At 52.7% G+C, this 20811-nt stretch overlaps 8 protein-coding genes across 8 annotated transcripts; 4 read left to right on the top strand and 4 right to left on the bottom strand.

The window, feature by feature from the left end:
- Positions 1-1771: 1771 nt before the first annotated feature.
- On the top strand, positions 1772-2756 carry SPBR_03055 (uncharacterized protein; the record flags this gene model as incomplete). The annotated part of the gene is made up of 3 exons (XM_040761358.1): positions 1772-1812; positions 1911-2352; positions 2412-2756. The coding sequence occupies 3 exons, from the start codon at positions 1772-1774 to the stop codon at positions 2754-2756; spliced, it is 828 nt and encodes a 275-aa protein (XP_040620864.1).
- A 3498-nt stretch (positions 2757-6254) lies between these two features.
- On the top strand, positions 6255-7127 carry SPBR_03133 (uncharacterized protein; the record flags this gene model as incomplete). The annotated part of the gene is made up of 2 exons (XM_040761436.1): positions 6255-6707; positions 6798-7127. The coding sequence occupies 2 exons, from the start codon at positions 6255-6257 to the stop codon at positions 7125-7127; spliced, it is 783 nt and encodes a 260-aa protein (XP_040620863.1).
- Positions 7128-7248: 121 nt separating this feature from the next.
- Positions 7249-9960, bottom strand: SPBR_02337 (uncharacterized protein; the record flags this gene model as incomplete). Its single annotated transcript, XM_040760640.1, has 8 exons — positions 7249-7690; positions 7764-8082; positions 8155-8170; positions 8250-8320; positions 8392-8467; positions 8530-8926; positions 8994-9398; positions 9467-9960. The coding sequence occupies 8 exons, from the start codon at positions 9958-9960 to the stop codon at positions 7249-7251; spliced, it is 2220 nt and encodes a 739-aa protein (XP_040620862.1).
- Positions 9961-12481: 2521 nt separating this feature from the next.
- Positions 12482-13237, bottom strand: SPBR_03188 (uncharacterized protein; the record flags this gene model as incomplete). The annotated part of the gene is made up of 2 exons (XM_040761491.1): positions 12482-12747; positions 12805-13237. 2 exons carry the CDS (start codon positions 13235-13237, stop codon positions 12482-12484), a joined length of 699 nt encoding a protein of 232 aa, XP_040620861.1.
- An 826-nt stretch (positions 13238-14063) lies between these two features.
- SPBR_02624 (inorganic phosphate transporter) lies at positions 14064-15823 on the top strand (the record flags this gene model as incomplete). The annotated part of the gene is made up of 6 exons (XM_040760927.1): positions 14064-14157; positions 14217-14510; positions 14567-14839; positions 14898-15030; positions 15099-15228; positions 15284-15823. The coding sequence occupies 6 exons, from the start codon at positions 14064-14066 to the stop codon at positions 15821-15823; spliced, it is 1464 nt and encodes a 487-aa protein (XP_040620860.1).
- Positions 15824-16321: 498 nt separating this feature from the next.
- Positions 16322-17026, top strand: SPBR_03226 (uncharacterized protein; the record flags this gene model as incomplete). Its single annotated transcript, XM_040761529.1, has 1 exon — positions 16322-17026. One exon carries the CDS (start codon positions 16322-16324, stop codon positions 17024-17026), a length of 705 nt encoding a protein of 234 aa, XP_040620859.1.
- Positions 17027-17349: 323 nt separating this feature from the next.
- Positions 17350-18303, bottom strand: SPBR_09131 (uncharacterized protein; the record flags this gene model as incomplete). The annotated part of the gene is made up of 2 exons (XM_040767257.1): positions 17350-17640; positions 17710-18303. The coding sequence occupies 2 exons, from the start codon at positions 18301-18303 to the stop codon at positions 17350-17352; spliced, it is 885 nt and encodes a 294-aa protein (XP_040620858.1).
- Positions 18304-18793: 490 nt separating this feature from the next.
- SPBR_02521 (uncharacterized protein) lies at positions 18794-20778 on the bottom strand (the record flags this gene model as incomplete). Its single annotated transcript, XM_040760824.1, has 2 exons — positions 18794-20483; positions 20543-20778. 2 exons carry the CDS (start codon positions 20776-20778, stop codon positions 18794-18796), a joined length of 1926 nt encoding a protein of 641 aa, XP_040620857.1.
- Between the last annotated feature and the right edge of the window lie 33 nt (positions 20779-20811).

Genomic DNA, 20811 nt, shown 5'->3' with positions numbered 1-20811 from the left:
TACTGTCTTTGTCGTCTTCTTGTCAAGGACAACACTTTGAATGTTGCCTGATCATCAGATCTGGCTCAGCCACTGTGTTGGGGCGATGCCCCCTCCTTCATTTTCTGACTTTGTTTTGTTTCGTGCAACACTTGTCGTGATGATTTCACATCTTTAGTGTGATGGAAGGGATTCGGAATCACAGTTTGTTTCCATTTCATGTCTGCATATGTCATGTACAGGGCCAATGTATCAGCCGCGGGGGGAGAGGAACTCGACCATAAGGTGTCGGGTCGCAAGGAAGGGTAGTGGACTAATCAGCAAGAACATATTTGTTCTTTATTTCCAGAGATTGAACACGTGGGGTGTCATGTAATCAGAACAGTTTCGCAATATAGTGCTTTTCAGATACCTTGCTTCGATCGTGACTAGTGACCGTACAGAGGACTGTAACAAATTCGTATCACCCACTACTCATAATCGATATTCTAGCTTATATTGCATTCGAGAAGCTACTGTTTGAGTTTTCAAACCACCAATGTATTAAAAATCATCGCACAATCGCTTAAAAGGGAACTAGCTATCTGTCATGGAAACACTTCATGGTCTTACCACTTGATTGTGTATCTACATCCTTCTTCTTGGTAGATGGTGAGACACTGTGTTTGAAAACAGAATCAGTTCCGCACCTTGGTCGAACTGGTCGAATTCGACTGTGTAGTTGGATGCGGGCGCGGTCGAGTGGGTGGCTTCGGGGGCAATGGTCTGAAGAGCATGGTCGCTGTCTGGATCTTGATGGTGATGGTAAAAGCTCGCGGATGTTGGACTCGTGGCCGATATGCGACGAAGTGCTGGCTGTGGCGGTCAAGCTCAGTCGCTGATGATGCCTAGGAACAATATTTGGTGTTAACCGAAGAGACAGTCGACGTCTTTATACATTTTTGGACTCCAGCATGACGCCCCAGGAGATGAGTATTCGTTCTCGAGTACGGCCATTTCACAAGATCGTAAGTGGTGATATATGTTGTGATAAAGCACCTACCTTCTGATGATTGCGGCGAGAGCTTTGTAACGTCACCGTACGTGATTATTTATGACGAGGGGATCTACTCGTCCATAAACCTGTGTGTCAGGGCTCCTCAGACTGGTGCACGTATTGTCCGGGTTGATGGTAAACTCGTTAGACCTGAATGGGTACAACAGCCAGCGGGTGTCTAAGAACCACGATTTCGTGATGTCATACCATACGACCTACGCCACTATTATTTTATCAAGTGACTGTACGCCTCTGCTATTACCGATGGTAGTTTCATACTGGTTACTTTATGAACTGTTTTATTTTGTTCTTTTCAAAATTTCCGAGTTTTCACTCGATACCTTATATTCCCGTCCTAAAAAGTATGGCGGTCTAATAAGAATAAGTGTTTTACATGGAAGACGTTGTAGCAGTTCGTTTCCAATCATTTCCAATTCAGATTCGAAGGTAGACTCGTTTTCGCACCGCCCTCAGCTTTTTGATGTCTCGGAGGCGTTGATACCGTGGGCGTTGAGTGGCGACAAAGTGCTATTAAAAGTGGGTCTAAGCACCAGAGCTGCGGAGGTTCTCCTGTGCTGTTTGTCGTAGACAGGAGACAGCTCTCCAACGTCGTTACTCAAGTCACAGACCGCGGAGTACAAATACCTGACTGACGTGCCTGGCAGCCCTTGCGTATTGCCGGCTCCTTAAGCATAAAACATTCAAATATTTATATTGCATGGTTCTTCGACAGCCGTCTATCTTATATAACCCACAATGGCGCAGCAAGGACGCCTTCGCTCCTACTTTTCGTCTGGGTACGTCGTTTCTTACCCCTTGCTGTAAACGTCTTTCCCCATCGTTCCACGTTCCGGTACTGACTCGAGACCCGCGGCTCTGGGCCACCTCGTCGCAGCGACACCAGCCGTGAAAGCCAAAAGAAAGCTTGGGCCGAGCTCTGGGATACCGACCAAAGCGAACTGTGGGACCGGGGCACGCCGTCGGCCGCTCTGATCGACTGGCTCGAGGCGCGCCCGGCGCATCTTGCCCTCGCGAACGTCCCTCGAAATGGAGAGCGGCTGACGGCGCTGGTGCCGGGCTGCGGACGCGGCTATGACGTCGTCATGCTCGCGCTGCACGGATTCGACGTTGTCGGGCTCGAGAGCTCGCCCAAGGCTGCCGAAGCAGCGCGGGCGTATGCACAGAGCGAGCTGGCGGATCCGCACGGCTACAACTTTGGCGACGCTCTTGCCACCGCGCCGCCGGCCGAGGCTGCGGGCAGCGTGACGATTGTGATCGGCGACTTTTTCGACGACGCATGGAGCACGGCCCAATTCGATCTCATCTACGACTATACGGTGAGTCGCCTTGGCGGCAGAACAATGGCCAACCATGACTATAGACTGACGTGTACTAGTTCCTCTGTGCGCTGCATCCTTCATTACGCAAAGACTGGGCTCGCCGGATGCACGAGCTTCTTCGGCCCTCGGGCGTGCTCGTCTGTCTGGAGTTTCCGCTTTTTAAAAGTCGCGACGAGCCCGGCCCACCCTGGCCGTTGCAGGGGGTGCATTGGAACCTCCTTGCCGAAGGTGGCAATGGGATGGAGGTGGACGACAACAAGGAGGCGGACACATCGACGAAGGGACCGTTTGTGAGGCTGGACTACATTAGCCCCCGTCGGTCATATCCACAGGGTAGAGGGACGGACATGGTCAGCGTATGGGGGTTGCGTGGTAGTCAAGGCCGAGACAAGACAACCTAGTTTTAACTTGGGGAGTTAGTTCAGCCTTGACGTTAAACTTTCGTTGTAAATATAGAGAACTATTCTCGTCGATATCATAGCCGACAGTCTGCTTATATGCATTCGGCGTAAGTTATAATGCCACGTCAATGTGCGTATATGCCGTCCGGATGGACACTTTGTGTACACTGCAGTAGGTTACCGTAAAAGCCCCGTGTGGCGGCAAGTTGGCAAACTCGGCCGTGAAGAGGCACCAACGTCCAGGGATAACTCGGTCCCAGACTCCGAATCAGACGCGGACTCAGGCGCGGGCTTAGTAGCTCGCGGTTAGCTCCGGACGTGTTTTCTAGGCACGATGGCTGGCGGATGTGCTTGAGACACTGCAGTGTGTCGCTGCGGTCGTTAGCAGACGGCATATTCAGTAAATAAGTTACGAAGCTTGTTGTATTCGTAGTTCTCGCAGCAACAGTAACGTTGAGTTGCCTGGTGTGCTGTGGTGAGTTCTTATCGAAGGTGAATAGCTGATACACTGTGTATACTACAAACCTGTCACAGAACTGTAGGTAGTGGTAATTTTACCGCGTATCGTATCCATCGTGGCTCAACTACTGGCTTTGAAGCTCGGCCTGTCACACGGATGTCAGTAAGATATAGCAGAACCAGATCGTCAAATATGTTTGAGGCAGTTACGAAGGTGAGCAGTCGCCCTTTGGTTGCAGTGACGGGGTAAACAAGTCACAAAAATCCTTTCATCCAGTGCCACAAACCACTAAGTTGGATGCTTGGTCACTTATTTGTGTCTCGTAATTAGTTGCGTATGAGTCACTGTTTCTAAATATGCGCATGACCATGACCGTTCTCTCCTACCAACATGCTCTTCCGGAAAATGTATAAAGAGGAGACTTCTCCCACATGGAAAGACATCTGGGAATTCCAACCCACAACAACAACAAACACAAAACCACCGTACACAGCAAAGCAAGTCACAAGCCCTCCAAAAGACCACCACCAACGACAACCGCAACTTCGCAACAAACACAGCAAACCCTTTGACAGGTAAGATACGCCTCCTCTAGACCGTTTCCAACAATACCAGACGCAAGGCTTTAGTTGAGATCTTTGTCATTCCGGATCTATTTTCACCGTCTCCTGTATACACAAGTCTTCTGCGCGCCTCAGTACTGACATATGCATTGGGATATGAATCCAGGTCGATACAAGCAACTAGAAACTTCCACACCCACGTTGATTATTAACTGTCCAACTACCTCCGAAAAACTGCCAAGATGTCTGATGATGCGAACTGCATTACCAGCTGCCTTTCCTTCTTTTTCTGCTGTTGCTGTCCCGAGAACATGAATGGCTACTAAAGCCCCTCGGATTTTCTAGCTCTGGTAATGAGCACTTTGTGATGATTTTGCGCTGAAGTTTAAGTTTATGCTACACAAATTCGAATAAAATCCTTTGAGGGTCACCAAAAAAAAGAAAAAACGTTCCAGAGCACTTAATTTGTGATACTCCCATATCACGTCGACGCCAACGCCATATTCTCTAAATAAAACCGAAGAGGGCGATGTAGATAGCGCAATTTGCCATGATAATGCTGGTCAATATAACGGCGCGAGTGGCAAATAATGAAGAGAATTTAAGGTAAATTTGGACAGTAAATTTGGTGACTTTTCACGTCTTCGTAGATGTACATGATAGGACGGGTGTTATCGTATCTATTTCCATAGTAGCCTGGTTGTTCTTGCACGGATGTATAAATGTAAACAAACCATAACTATAGAGCGTGTGGTTAACGATATAAATTTACGTTTTTATGATGTGACATTTCACAAAAAAGAAAAACGTTACCGATGGACACGAATGCTCAGGAGCGATGGCGAGAACGAGAGTGAGGACGAAACTGGGGCGAGTCATGTCAGTAAAAGTAGTGACCGGACGGGGGCTGAAGATAAGGCAGATATTCATAAATCAGCAAAGGTGAGATGATGATGGAAGGTGGGCAGAAGGGTCGGGGGCGGAGCGCATCAATAAAACGGCGACTTTTTGAATGTCGTATTGGGCAAACGTATATGGCAAGGGAAAACGTAAGAAGTGCCAAAAAAAAGGTTCAACACGATTCGCGTTGCAACACGGTGGTAATAATGCCTGCATGAGTTGGAGGCTCACCGGACATTGGCAGATCGACGAGAGGGACGCTACGATGGTGTATTTTGTATTCCTGTGCCGACTTTACTTATAAACATCACAACCACCATACCACGTGTTGGCAATTCCTAATCCGTTACACCTTCTCATTGTCTTACTCAGAAAGTAAACTCCCTACTTGGATCGACTAGCAGAGCCATCTACCCCAGAGAAGTGCCTTTGCCACATTGAATCCATCCCTAGTCCCGCTTTCACTGATGGTGAGCATGCCAGTAAGCAGGGCGATGTCAAGGATGATGGCCACTGGTAACAATGACTTTGAGCTTCGAGTCTTATTAAACGTGGACTTTCCGATACCGGCCAATATGGCCGATGTGATTCTCGCAGCATGCTTTCGGTGGATGTGAAATGCAGTACATCTACGACTCGACTGCGGAATGAACTGGGTTGCCGGCTTTCTCGTTGATGATGTGGTCAGGGACTACTGGTGAGAACGTTGGTGAAAGAGAAGAACTTAGAAAAAGGCTTAGAAAAGGATGTGCCGCATCCTTGGGTTGCGTATTGTTCAGATATTCGTAGGATAGGGGCTGTTGTCGCGGTGGGCGGCTTGGTGCGTGAGGGGAGGGGGTTCAAAGTTCAAATAGATCAGGACGAGCTGGTGAACAGCACTACACTATCTACGGCTAGTCTCGCAGGAAACAAAAGAAGACGACAGCGTAGCGCAAGGAGCTACAATACAGGATGCAAGCTGCGATCAGACTAAACACAAGAACCACAAATGTGAAATGGCAGAATGGAAGCTGGCCACCAGCAAGCTAGCGAGCACGTTTCTGACAGCTGTGTACGTCTCGTACAATGGAGGCCGCGGTTTGACTCCCTGGAAGCGCAGCAACAGGCCTTGTTGCGAACCCGCGGATATTCGGAGGCTCGAGAGTCCGGTGCAAGGTTGCTATTTCAAACCATACTCACGTAATATTTCTTTGTAATGCTCTTTTAGCTGTTACGAGATGCCGCAGCACCTGTAGAATACTACGTAGACTCCACTGCGGAGTGAAAGGCCTTACCAGAGCGGGATATCCATGGGGGCTGGGCAGATGAGCAACAAGTGCTTACAATAAGCGCTACTCCTCACGGTTGGGCGTGGATGCGTCTGCATCTAGTCAGGGCGTCAGTGCTAGAATAAGCAGGCTTCACCGCTAAGAGTGGTCGAGAACGCAGAATGCTGGCCCAAGGCACGATCCAACGTCCAACTCGGCGAATGTGCGAGACTGGGGTCGTATATATATTCGTGCTTGTCTTGTGTTCTGTCATGCGGCTATGGGATATTTACGCAAGAACAGAACAAACTATCCCACTCTCTGCACCATGGCTTCTAAACCGATTCTCGTCTTCGTGCCTGGCGCCTTCCATCGGCCCTCGTCGTGGAACGCCGTCACCGAGCCGCTCCGCAAAGAGGGCTATACCGTCCTGACGCCGGCTCTCACGGTCTGCCGAGACCTGCATTCCGCGACGGCCGAGTCTGCCGAATGGAAGGACCTGGCGGCTAAAGGCGTCCCCGAGGATGTCCAAGCCATTCGCGACGTGTTGCTGCCCGAGCTAGACAAGGGCAACACGGCCATCCTTGTGGCCCACAGCTATGGCAGCATCCCCGCCAGCCTTGTCGTCGAGGGCCAGACGGTTGCCGAGCGTGCGGCGCGGGGCTTGCCGGGAGGGATCGTTTCCTTTGTCGCCGTCGCCGGCGTTGCCTATCCCGTTCGGGGCAAGGGCATTATGGGAGACGACAGCGAGCCGCCCGTTATGCCGTACCATATCTTGGATGTGAGTGAGAAATGATACCTTTCGTGCTGCCTTGATTTTGTCCCTCTCCTAGAATGTCCTGTTTACTGATCATGACGTCCCACTGTGCAGAACGGCATCCTCCACCTCCAAAAAGACTGCGTTCCTCTTTGGTACAGCGACCTCACACCGGAAGCACAAGAGGCTGCGTGGGCAGATCTCATTAAAACGCAATCGCGGCAAAGTTTCCTGTTGTTCCCGGACTTTGTCACGTCAGATATCAAGATCCCCAAGACGTGGGTCTTGACGGAGGAGGACCAAGCTGTGGTTCCGCAGTATCAGACGGCATTTATCCAAGCCGGGCAGTTTGAAAATGTGATCAAGATCAAGTCAGGCCATGCTCCGATGCTCAACATGCCGGAGAAGATTGTTGACATCATCCGTCAAGTCGCGAGCTCATAATTAGCATAGACATACGCAGTTCTGCCATCACTTGGCCAATTGGAGCAATATCACGCCGACCTTGATGTAGAGACTTAAAGTATGAACTCAATTCCGGGAAAGCAAAAACACATACATCCAATCACAACAGAGAGTCCAACGCCCCATCTTCGCTCGCAAACAAAAGCGAGTACTGTTCTCTCCAGACAGAGACCATACTCGAAAAGTGCTGCAGGCGCTCGTTGTATTCGGCATTCCGCAGGGCAGCTGATGGCACAGACGTGTGAGGAGTCTCATCGGCCCCAAATGCCATTTTGACATTCCGCAGAATGTGTTCAGCCATCGATTCTATGGCGCGCTCGATCTCCTCCTCTGTGTGTCGGAGAAGACTTTGGATATCACGCGCCAATGCACTGCCCATGCTGAGAAATATGTCACCTCTGCTTACCTTTGAGCCGATGATCGTCTCCTGCCTGATACGCCGTCCGGTCCCAAACTCCAGCGACGCGTCGCGGTATGCCGGAAGCATGTGCTCGACAATATACGACGCGCATGTGGCTTCACTGGTCTTGCTGCGCGTAGCCCTGCTCCGATGGGCCGTAGGCGTTAGTCGGTTGCCACAAAGTGCATGATGATTCCTTTTGCATGTATACGTACCTCAGCGTCACGAGGAAGCGTCGCTCTCTTTGGTCCAGGGAGTGCTTGAACTCGTGCAAGCTGAAGTTGATCAAGCGCACCAGTCCTTCACGCCCTGGGACGCTAGTTGCAGACCCAATAGCGTCCTTCAGCTCAACGAGGCTTGCACCAAGGTTCTCGTGTACGGCCTTGAACTCGTCATGCGTTTGCTCTTCGAAAATGTCCCACTGCAGCTCGAGCTCGGTCCGCATCTTCCAGATCAACTCGGCATTCCAGTTGACATGTGGCTTCTTTGGTGTGCTCCAATCGCCATCATGAAGACACCATGAATTGTAATGGGCTGCGTAAAGACGGCGTCAGTGATTCGGCCATGCCAAGGCGAGATGACGGGGTTGAGTTTTGGTTCTCTTACTTTGATGCCAGTAGTTCTGCATCAAAAGAATCAGAGTCATTAGCCTTGTGTACTTGTTTCAAGGTGGGCGGTGATGGGCGCGGTTTCGAACTCACAGGACCTGACTTTACAGTCCACTTGTTGCTTTCGTTGACAGCTTGATCCTTCCATATGTCACCCCTATTGGCTGTTTGTTGTGCCATTGTTAGAGATCAATCATAGGCAGAGTGGACGTTGGGGCTCGGGTGTCGGACGTACCGAAAAATTCCATTATTTCCTCGTTGAAACAACTTTCGACGTTGTCGACCCAGTCACTTTCCGGGCCTAGCAAATTCTATGGCACAGTTAGATAGATTGACAAAGGCATGATATTCGAGAAATCTGCGTCGAGCATACTTCGTCGTCGATTCCGCGGACCACTTGGCGGACGCGATCTACGGAGGGATCAGATCGGTCGTGTCGGCCGTCTCCCTGCAGAGCCTGCGTGGCAATGGAATTTGTGACCCAGAGGTCGAGCGAGGTGACGAGAGAGGGAAGACTTGTTCGTAAGTAGTGCCTTGCTTCGCCCAGTAGGGCATCCGCTGCGATGGCTTGGCAGTGTCGTCGGAGGGCGGGAATCTGACTTTCCCGCACGAGCTCTGTGTTTCCAATGGCCGTAAACTTTTCGTACCACTTGTTGGAAATACAGAAAACGGGCAACTGCCTGTTTTGGTTGATCATCTTGGAGGCATAAGCATCCTGCAAGCCTTTCGTGACGTTCTTGTTTCTCTCCTCGACCAACAGTCGCTTTCGCCTACACAGAATAACATGTCAGATTCATGTGCCATGACGTCCGTGGATGGGATGTACCATCATCTTACATGAGTTTCATATTTTGTTCCGTTCGAAGGGAACCTGCGGCTTGTGCATTGTTTATCTCGATGTCGAGGCGATCCAGTTTGGCCTTGATTTCTGGGTCTTGGATCTCACGCCGTGCAGATCGAACATTAATGTCTTCCGCATGCGAAAGTGCAACGGCGATGTTTAGGCGGGCTGCGCCTTGTTCCTGCCACTCGTTTGGGGCGTGACTTGCAAGGGACGTGTAGAGTGATGACCGCAAAGACTGATCAGAGATTGCCCGCGCAATGCGGCCCACGACAAGAATGCTGTCACATTGCAGAACGTATTCGTGGGCCGCACGGACTCGAGCCAGGTTGACGTCCTGGAGTCCGGGGAGGTCGGCTAGGATGATACCGGAGTCGAGCACACGTGCACTGAGAAATATCCTAGATCGAGATCCGTTAGTGAAATGTAATTACGGCAATGGGTTGGAAGTACAGGAACTTGTAGACACCTGATAAGATTGGTAAACGGCCAGAACTTATCCTCCATGAATGGCCGCGTAGCATCACAACACTCGTCCACGGAGAGGGCCGTAGTTGTCCAGAAGCCCTCGTCACTTCCGCGTGGCCATTCAATGCGGCCCGCCCATGTGACAAGCTGTTCCAGGATGCGCTCGTCGGAACCGTCGTCCATGTTCAGGGCAAACGAGGAACTAAAGCCACGTTCATGGCGGAACGCTGTCTGTAGAGTCGACCACGCCGTGCTGGATGTAGCCTCGAGTCGCTTGTATTCGGCATCACCCAATGCCTCTGGGTCAATATCCGGACGGTAGATGCGGCGATAGTTCCAAAGCAGCTCTTGTAAGTGGGCCTTTATGCCGGCAGAGTTCAAGTATTCGACCTCGATCAAAAACGGCGCTTCCTGATTCGGCTTTTTGCGGTGGTACTCTGTGACAATTGACGTACAGGCACGACCACTGTCGCTCTGTGGTTGGCGAGGAGTCATGTCAGTTGCTGTACGGCATATACAGTAGGCGATGTTGAGAAAAACGTACTTCGGGAGCAAGACCCGGAACGTGCAGGAGAGAATTGATCAGACTGCTTTTCCCTGCAGAAACATGAGACACTGTATAAGTAGGGCGGAAGCGTGAGATACGTACCGTCTCCAGTATTTCCCAATACGGCAATAGTACGGTCACTCCGTCCCTGGAACGTCGTAAGACGACATGCATCTTCGAGGAGGTGCTTGATATTATCATCCATACTGGAACCGGAGACGAGTCTGGAAATTTCCAAAGAAATATCATGCGCCAGCCGGGTTCCATCCTTGATTGCATTTTGCACTGGGGGGGAGAAGAAGGGCTGGGCTGGGGCTTCCTCTTCGCATGGATTGTATGGTCGAGAGGGTTGAGTATCCGCTCGAGGTGCTGGGAAAGATGCCAGCTCCGGCACGTCTGGCCGTGTCAGGCCAGGAGCGAGGGTTGTTGGCACACCATCGAGTTCAGAACCGGTGGCGTGTGTAGCTAGCAAAGACTCGGCGATGGGCACGATGATGGTAGCGGCCCTGTTTGTCCCGGATGCAGCACCGTTTCTAGTCGACGTCGTCGTTGTAACCGTGGACACGGCCGGGCTGGTCGGTGCTGTAGCAAATGTGACCATGGGAGACGCCGTCGATTCCTCACAAGGCGATTGTGGTAACGAATGGCCTTGCGCCTGCGGGCAGGTGGGCCTCGGGGAGCGAAAGGACAGACTGGCATTGCTTCGGCTGGATGTTGGGGTGTCCCGACGCGATGCAGTCGCAGAGTCGAAGGGCGAGTCGGGCGTGTTGCTGATGGCAGGTCTAAAAGCATACTCGAATCCTCTGTCGCTTCGCGACGGAGTCGTTTCTGTTGTTGCGGGACCAGAACCAAATATGAACATCGGTGGTCTTGAAATCGCTGGCTGCCGGGGCGTAGCTGCGTTGCCAGACGCGGTGACAGGTGGAGGGAGCCTGACAATCACTTGGCGGCCTGAACTCGTCCGTCTGTTCGTTTGGGATTCGGCTGTCATGGTCGTGGTAAGTTCGAAGTTGCTGAGGTAGACAAATCACTGGCGTGTGTCTGCTTAGGATGGATATCCGATGATGCTGTGAAACAAGAAATGGTTCGGCGAGCGTGCTTTAATTTGTACGTGCATCAACACGGATAACCCTCCACGGACAATCAACCCACCTGAGAGGCCTGTTGTCTCTGCTTGTCGGTTTCAACCTGGCGCCTACGTCGTGGTTGCGTATTGGCTGTGCAGTGGCCAGGCCAGGACGGATTGGCCTTGACCGCCGGCCATGCTGCAGCCCATGTTAGAGTGAGCCCAGCGCGTAAATGGACCAATGCTCGGCCGTTGGTTGGGGTGATACGACAGTGCGTGTGCATCATGGTGTTGTCGATAATGTTTGAGATTCTGCGGACGTGCCTTTAGTTGCCGGAAATATGGTAAAGATAGGTGGCAGTGTCCCCGCCTGTTTGTTGTTGTTTGCCAGTCGCTGATGCCTTCAGGGGCAGAGAAGAAGCAACCCACCTCGCCGGCCGCCTGATTGGGGGCCAAAAGGCTACAAGAGGCCACCCGGACAGGAGAAGTAAGTGTTTCGCACTTTGTACGGAGTATTTTTAGGGGAATAAATTTGGTTTGAGGGCCGTATGGATGTTGGCGCTTCCCGGTGGCCTGTTTGTCGTGTTTGTGGGCAACATCGGAGCACAGGAAAGCTCGCCCCAAAGATGCCAGTGGGAGACAACAGCCACTAAAATAAGTATTGGCGAAAGGCAAACGCCACTAGCCAGGTCCGCGGCAGGCGTCATTGGGCGGAGACTACAACGGTCGCGGCGGGAAAGACGGGACTTTCGGTCGCTAATGTGCCCGCCAAGATTGACGGGTGGCTGCGTCACCGGGGGCTACACTAATGAGGGCATTCTGTGTTCACCATTACAGAATATCTGTTTGCTGCATTGTAGTGACCGACTTTCCCCCACAGAGCTTGCTTTCAGTGGCTAGGTTGGCAGTATGCTACTCATTCCAGGGTATCTCCTGCAGGTAGATAACGGCCGCACAGCCGGTGCGCTGTAACCGACATCCAAAGGCCTCCTAAATACGACTATTCGCGTGCTTCAAGATGCTCGGATATCGTCAGACCAGGCGCGACTTAGCCAACTGCAAACGACCAGGCCCTGCAGCTCCGGCAGAGTCGCAACGTTTGTAGCAGGAGTGGTGTGTGCAATTTTCTTGTCTGCAGGGTGGATGTAGCCTTCCCCTCATTTATGTCAGAATAATCGGCGTGCCGTCTATCCGATTCGTCATAGTATCTTATTTCTCACGCTTCTCGGAGAATCCCAACCATTGGCAACTAGCTGGACGCAACTCTCAAAAGAAATGAGGTACAAAATTGCCACAGACCGCAGTGGGAGGAAAATATCTGATACCGGATAGCATGCACACGATCACGGCGACCGCATCTCTCCAATACACTGTGTTGTGACGAACGGCCTCCTTGCCGCCGATCACGACAGTCTAGCATGCATCATATATGTATCGACCCATTTGTCTGCCTTATCGTCTTGTGCACCCGACAAGGCCGCCAAGTTGAGCGACAATGTGTCAATCACCTTGAAGCCACATCGCTCATAGAACGAGCGCGATCCCGAAACGGACAAGAGGAACACGTTGTCGAGTCCGTGACGTTTCGCCATGGCCACGGCCTCTTCCACGAGCCGCTTGCCGTAACCATGGCCCTGGTGTCCGGGCCGTGTTGCGAGAAGGGAGATGTCTGGGACATGCGGTTAGCACCCTCTTGCTCGCAGTACACAGCTCGTCGTCCACGTACATAGATGCGGTGTGTTTTGCACGTTCCGCTTTTTCATAGCGTCAACCCTGCTATAGTACGCATCGGCCGCAGCTAGATTGATGTCGTCCGGCGGCAGAGCCGCGTCGGCCGTGAACTTGTATGGCTGGGTCCAGGCCGCATCGTTGCGGCCCTCTGGCCAGAGATACCACCGCACAATGGCCACGATCTCGTCGTCTCCGTGGACTCTCTTTGCAACAATCTTCCTATAAAACACTTCCGGGCGATAGAATGCGCGCTTGTATGCTGCTACATCGCTGGCGATGATTGCCTCTGTTGCGCCGCGCGGATGGATCACAGAAAGCACGGGCGCTGTCGATTCTGTGGCCTCATACATTATGCGTGTCAATGTCTCCAAATCGTCGATTGTGGCTGGTTCCAGAGCGAGGGCCGCGTGTGTTAGGTGCGGCGGCATGGTTTGTATGCGTAGTGAATTCTTGCCAAAAGTGTCACTTTTTCCTGATTTTTCTTTTTCGTGATTCTTCTTGGAGCTGTCAATGCCCATCAACTGTTCGAATTGCACCAGATCTGTCACTGTGACCGCATGCAATACCGCACGATGCAGTCCGTCAGATCCTGTCGTAACAAAGAGGTCATTGAAGTCATTGAACCAGGCAGGATTGTCGCCACCAACCAGGCTTCAACCAGGCTACGCTGCACCAGGAGACCTTGGATTCCACATACTTCAGCAGCGACAAGTCTCGGCTGTCACTTGTTGGAAAAAGGATGTAGATGGTAAAAGTGTAGAATTTTAGAAATTGCGAATAGACTACATCATGGCATCTTCGCTACGCACGTGTCTAATCTGGACCTAAGTGAGATTCGTGAGATTTTACTTCATGGCAGCGGCAGCAGCAGACTAATACACGGACTTGATGCCGTGGCCCAAAACCACACCAAAACATCGACTAGCACTTATAGGGCCACACATCCTAGTCGCCACGCCTCTAGAGCCAGTTGTGTCTGCTACGAAAGGCACGTGGCGTTGTTTTGTGTTTATGACATCTTCACCCTTCGTCTCGACAATGGCGATTTCGAGGACCGTGTCCATGGACAACCCAAGTCGAGAGCGGCGATGGCCCGACGGATTCGAAGCTGATGGATGGTGAGGAAACATATTTTAAGAGTTCTCGGACGGTCATTTGTGTTGGAGAGGACGGCTATTACTTTGCAGATTCAGGCAGCATAGCATCTCCTTCTCGACACTCACATAATACGATTCTATTCTGATTCGATTCGCCATGGCTCCGGCATTTTTTTCCGATTTAAAGTTCCTCGTTGTAGCAGGCATTGGGCTGTTTGGTGACGGCTATCTGAACGTTAGCATTGGTTTGGGTACGTCGTTTCGATGCGCCGTTTTTGGCAAACAAAGCGGACCACAACTGACAGCACAGTTGTGCCCATGATTGGGTACATCTACTACCAGGACGAGGGCAGCAAAGTCCCGACAGTGCCTGCCGACATCATCAAGGGCGCTCTGTCCATTGGCATGGTCCTCGGCCAGTTTCTCTTTGGCCTTTTTGGTGATACACTGGGCCGGCGACACGTCTATGGCAAGGAGCTGCTGGTGACCATCATCGGAACTCTGCTTGTGATTCTCCTTCCCTGGTCCAAGACGATTTCGCACAACGGCATCGTGGCGTGGCTCTCCGTCTTTCGCGTTCTCAGTGGCATAGGGACAGGAGGTGGTGCGTCTTCCACGGTCTTTGAAACGATTTATCAGAATGCCACTAATCCACGCCAGACTATCCAGTGACGGCATCTCTTTCGGCCGAGCACAACCCCGTCGGCTCGCGTGCACGTCTCGTCCTCCTCGTCTTTGCGTCTCTCGGCCTGGGCACAATGGCATCGGGCGTCGTGTACGTCGTCCTCCTGGAAGCCTTCAAAGGCGCTGTGGAGAGCAACATCGACCACCTGCAGTGGGTGTGGCGTCTTCTGTTTGGCATTGGCATCATCCCTTCGGCATTGACCGTATACGCTCGGCTCACCATGCCCGAGACCAAGCCCTACGAGGAGTGTAAGTAGAGCACGACGGTTAACAATACTTGAAAAAATCGACTCATTGACCGCAATAGATGTCGGTGCCGACGCGAGCTTGCAAAGGGGCCGCCGTGGTCTGAAGCAGCAGCTCCGTGATTTCCGTGAATACTTTGCCGAGTGGAAGCATGCCAAAGTGTTGTTTGCGACCTGTTCGACCTGGTTTCTCTTGTACGTTACAACAATGCAATCTACCCTGCCTTTGCTTTAACAGACCATAGAGCTGACTCCTGTTATAGCGATATTGCATTTTACGGTATTAGCCTGAACCAGAGCGTTATTCTCGGAAAGATTGGCTATGGAACGGGCCCTACGCCATGGGCAACGCTTCACAATACCGCTATTGGAAACATAATCGTCTGTGCCGCGGTACGTTAGACCCCGGGGCATATTCGTTGGGATGACCAGCATCTAACAGTCCTAGGGATTCCTGCCGGGCTACTATCTGTCCATGTTCCTGCCCGACCTCTTGGGCCGCGTCCGCCAACAAGTCATTTGCAGCATGGCCGTGGCCGTCTTCTATGCCATCTGGGCGGGCGTCACCGACCACACATCGGCCGGTGGGCTGCTCACGCTCTTCACCTTTTCCCAGTTCTTCCTCTGCGTCGGACCCAGTGCCACCACGTTTCTGATCCCCGTCGAGGTTTTTCCGACTCGTGTACGGGCCACTGCCCATGGATTGTCTGCCGCCTCGGGCAAAGCCGGTGCCATTTTGGCCGCCTTCACATTCGGCACGGCGACGGACAAGATCGGTCTTAAGGGCGTCCTGGGTCTGTTTTCCGGTATTATGGCCCTGGTCGCCCTGATCACGCTCTTGATCCCTGAGACAAAGGGCCGGACACTCGAGGAGATTGAGTCGGGTATTTTGTACGGCAGTGCCGTGACGGTCGTGCGTGAGGTGGAGGGCGAGTCGGAGATAGAGGCACCTGTGGTTAAGGGGGAGAAGAGTCAGCCTGTGGAGTAACGCTGTAGACCAACGTAGTGCTGTTAGATTCAGCCAAGACAACAATCTAGAGCGATGCACCAATACACCAGAATAAAAAATCGCAAAGGGATAGAAATTGTTCGTACCAAATCAATGATGGCTAAGAAATGAACGCTTCCTTCAGCATTGCCCACGTGTCTCGGGGAGAAGCCGCTCGTATGCCAGTTTGTGGAAACCTGGCGTGTGGTTCAAGTCGACGATACGAGACTCGGCGCATCGCCGCGATATAGCGTCTGACACCATCGCATGGAAGAATTGCCATCACAACACTGGCAAACGATTATCGGCCGAGATTCCGACACATACGCTACGACAAATTCTACCTCGTTTGATGTCCTGGTCGAGATATTTGGTAGGCCATTGCAGCTCAGACTTGGAGCTTCCTTAGTACTTATACCATGTTGTCTTGGCTATACCCGTCAAAGTTAAAACAGTCAATACCCAATAGTTCTCACACCCATCCCACGGACACTCAACATGGCCATCAAAGACGCTGACGTCGACATTGATCTCGGAGAGATTGCTTACGTACCAACGACCGGCGTCACCAAGGTGTTTGACGTGCCCGTTGTCGACGCCACATCCGAAAACATCAAAGGCTACGGCCAGATTGTCGACACCGACCCCAAGAACTTCCCCATTGAAATCGTGCAGTGGCCCGCCCAGGGCACACGCCCAGTCGATGCCAACTCGGGCGACCAGGGCGGCGTGACGGAGGGCCTGTTTGAGTTTTGGTGGAAGGGCGACACCCTGTACGCGCGCAACAACGCCGTGGGCGACAGCTACCTCTTTGCGTGGAGCGTGCTGCCGGAGCAGGCGGCCGCCACCGGACCGGCCAATCATCCGCGGGACAAGGTGCTGATCTGGCGGGCCAACTACCATCCGGACGGTGGGCAGCTCTTTTTCCCCATGGATGCCGACGACAGCAGCGGCTTCCTAGTGCCCCTGGCCCTCCCCGGCGACGATGTCACGCCCGAAAAGTTCGTGGCGTTTCGCTGCACGGGCGGCAAGGGCCTCTACATTCACCCCAACATCTGGCATGGAGCCGTGGTGCCGTTGGACGACCACAGCCGGATTCTAGACCGGCAGGGGCGTGTGCATGCACGCGTGTCCGTGGACTTTGTCAAGGAGTTCGGCGGCTATCTATCGGTGCCTCTGGGACCGGTGGCGAAAAAGGTCTAAGGGCGAGGCGGGCCGGTAGTTGGTTGGCAGATAATGTATCAACCTATACAGCGGAATCGACAACGCGTCAAAGTTCTTGGTGATCAGTAGTGAGGAGCCCAAATCAAATTTTAATAAACACAAAACGCCGGAGACGCCTAACCATGCATGAACCGACATGCATTCCACCATAATCAAAGGAGTGTCAAAACTGCATCAGAATATAATACAAAGGATGCTGACAGGAAAGCAAACTCTCCTTGTGTCATTTTTTTGTTTGTCTCTTCAACAATCCAATGAAATGTGGCTTGGACCCGTGTTCGCTGCGCTGCAGGAAATATTCATCAATCCTGTTCCGTCTCAAGTTCGTCAAGACGCGAAAACAACTCGAACTCCATGCGCTCTGCAGCCTTAGGCCCTGCAAGAATCTCTCCGACCATATCCGATCCCGGCGGAAAATCAAATTCCAGATTCGGCTCTCCAGCACCACGGGCATTGCACAAAACAGCTTGTTCGAAGTGCCATTCCAACAGCTCGTCGGGGGGGCGGCGGTGGTCTTGGAGTAGTTGCTGATCCAAATATGTTCCCGCGATACCGAAAATGTCGGGCTGAAAGCAAATGAGTTTATACCCGGACTGGCGAAGTTAGTTTAAAAGTGGCCTACACGCTGAAAGTGATATGACCGACAAGACAGGGATGCTCACACTTGGTAAAATGGAAAAATGATAGGCGTCGAATGCTTGGTGAATATGAGATTGCATCAGCAGTCCGTTTTGAACCGAGTTGATGGTGTCCCGTTCGCGCGGTGGCGGCGGCGGGACGGTGATGCGATCAGAAAATCCACGGCGACGCCACTCATCTGTGTAAGCGATGGGCACAAGGTGTGCCACCTCAAAGGCAGTCCAGATATCCATACTAGGACCTAGAACAGAGGCGACCTTTGTAATTGTACAGCGCCCGTCTCGAGCGCGCACTTGATTCCGAAAGGACTCGAGCCGCGTAGATGCCGACGTAGACAGGGCTCGCGTGAAAAAAGGCCGCTTGCTTTGTATGGCGGGCTCGTCTGACACGATGAGATAGCGGCCTGGAAGAACCTGATCGTCATCTCGCGCTACTTGTTCGCCGTTGTCATTTTGGATGTCGAATGCCGTTTTATCGCAGTTGATAACAACTGCGACGATAGAGTAAAAGACCGTTTGTGTAATGCTTGTCGAGCTGATGAGGCCCCCGAGGTCCGTGCTCGGGTCCCGGAGGTCAGCAAAAAAGATGTCACGAAAGGGATTTATGACACTGGCCATGCTATTTTTCGAGGGAGGGACATGGCGAAGGGAAGTGCGAAGATGGTGATGGCAGCTTGAACAAAATGTCAAAAGATTGACGGGAAACAGCAAAAGCCCTGCTCGTACATTGGTCGTTCTGGGGATTGGACGTGAACGCAAGTTTGCCAACGGCACAAATGTTTTCGAAAAGGTGCAACTGAAAATGGTGCGCTGAGTCACATGACATCCGCAACCAACAAAACAAGCTGTCCCATCAACACCGAGTCCCGGACGCCAAAAAGGACCTACATATCGTTGGGAGGGCTACGCAACAGTTGCCCTTTAGCGGGATTTTACTTCTGGAAGGAAAGGTGGGACCGTATGTGATTTGATCCTGGAAGAAATATGGTGGCGATGGAAGATACAGTGGAAAGTCATGGCTGCACAACACGTATTCAATTTGGCGTATCGTAAAGGGCAATCTACGCAGTCATCTTCCACGGCAACAATCATCAAATGACCCATGTCGCTATGTATTGTGTAAGGCTTGGTCAAACTCGAACCAATCGATGCCAAAATCGCCATCTTGCAGCCAGGACATGTCGTCACTGATAAGCGGGTGTGAAGCCTCCAAGGTCGGATCGCGCGTGGCAACCTGAATACTGTCCATGCCGATGGCAGAACTCGGCGGACTGGTGGTCGTGCACGGTACCCCGTTGACAAGCTTGGCAATGCTCACGGCGATGCTGTACAGCACGTGTTGCGAATGCATGGTTCTCGAAATTGCAATCAAAACTTCTGACGCCTGACGCAGTAGGGCGCACGTTTCGTCTCTGTTAAAGCGGACATTGGCAGGGCGCTTGATTGTCATTTTGAGGAGAAAGACAAAGGATGCCGCGACCATGGTGGCAAAGTAGGTAGGTAGCCCCTGAAAATGCATTTGCAGGTCGGGGTTGACGACAAGAGACCGCAGCAGCGAGTGGCCCGTGTAGACGGCCGCATCGGCAAACTCTTCCATGTCCTGGGGCACGGCCGACGTGCGCGTCACGCCACGGAAGGCGTGTGTGCACAGATACAGCTTGGCAAAGTACGCGTGCAGGCCGACGTCGATGGATTTGGAGTCGGCGTCGGCCGGCAATTTGTCGTAGGCGTCGATGCGCCACGACTCCAGGGCCACGCCCAGCCTGCGGAACTCGGACATCTGGTGGGCCGGGATCGCCATGTCCGTATTGACGCCAAAAGTATCGTACACGCGGCTAAGAACAGACCACAGCTCGACCTGCGCGACCAGACGAAAGTCGTCCGGGGTGTTGGCATGCTCCATGCCATGAAAGGCACGCGGCGCAATCAGTGCTGTGAACTCGCGTGTCATGGGTGCTCGACCGTACGCGATGCTGAAGTGGTGGTCGCAGACGTAGACGATAAGGTACAGGCGTGTGCGTACGTAGCAGGAGATGCGGTCGGCCATTGGCTTGTCGAAGCAGGTATGCTTGGCCTTGGAGACGCCTCGATGGAGATTCATCTCGATGGCGATGCGGGCGGCTGTTGCTGCCAGGGTCCACGACATGTCGCTGAGCCAGAAGGCACCAATGCAGAGCCCGCGGACGTCATCCAGCGTGTGGTTTCGGGATATAGACTGTGCGGCAAACTCGCGCACAAACTCGTCGTAGCTCGCAGCGTATCCGGGGCTGCTCGAATGCAGAGCGGCAACAGCACAGACGGCGGCCGTCAACAGGCTGGATCCTGCACGTAGACTCGACAAGCTGTCGTGATTGGCGAGGATGCCGTAAACGTAGTGATCTAGCTTTTTGTACACCTCAAAAAACTGCTCCGCCATGTCGAGGGCGATGGCACCGCGGGAAATCAAGTCGTTCTGGCGGCTGCTTTCCGACAACTGCCCAGATGGAGATGTGTCTGGTACTTGAGACACGCAGCTGGCGGGCATCGCAGCCGGGTTGAGTCGTGCATCCATGACGACCTCCCAGCCGGGCTGGCGTCGGGCTGCATTGTCTGCACCTGCGTCGGTGTCTGAATTGCTGTGTGTCTCGCCATGTGTTCCACTGTGAAGCTCGTATAGTGTTGCAGATGATGTTGACGGGGCCGTCGGGGTGGCCTCAGGGCCCGTGGATGCGGGAGCATGGTTGGTGGCAGTGGCGTTGCTGATGTTGGCGATCTGTTCTTCCATAAGCTGCAGCTTCTGTTCGACGGATCGTTTCCATCTGCGGTTGAAAGTTAGACGAGTCCATGACCAGCAGCGCTGCAGAGCGCCTGTACTCACGTAACATCACTCTCGAGCAGCATCTGTAGGCTGTGGTTGACCGTGCACGTGAGGTCGCGTCGCTTGCAGCGTGTGCACGGCGGTCTGGAATCTTGCATATGGCATTTGATCTTGAGCTTGCGGCACGCGACACAGGCCGTGATCTTGCGGCTGATCTCCGGCGGTTTGCGGTCGCCAAAGAACTCGCGGAGGGCGAGCGCCGACGCTGTCGGCGATGACGGCGTGGGTATCGACATGATGGCAGGTGTGATGTGAGGAGAAACGAACGT

The sequence above is a fragment of the Sporothrix brasiliensis genome (genome assembly GCF_000820605.1).
Source record: "Sporothrix brasiliensis 5110 chromosome Unknown Cont17, whole genome shotgun sequence".
Classification (NCBI taxonomy): domain Eukaryota; kingdom Fungi; phylum Ascomycota; class Sordariomycetes; order Ophiostomatales; family Ophiostomataceae; genus Sporothrix; species Sporothrix brasiliensis.
This window is presented reverse-complemented; position numbering and strand designations above follow the sequence as displayed.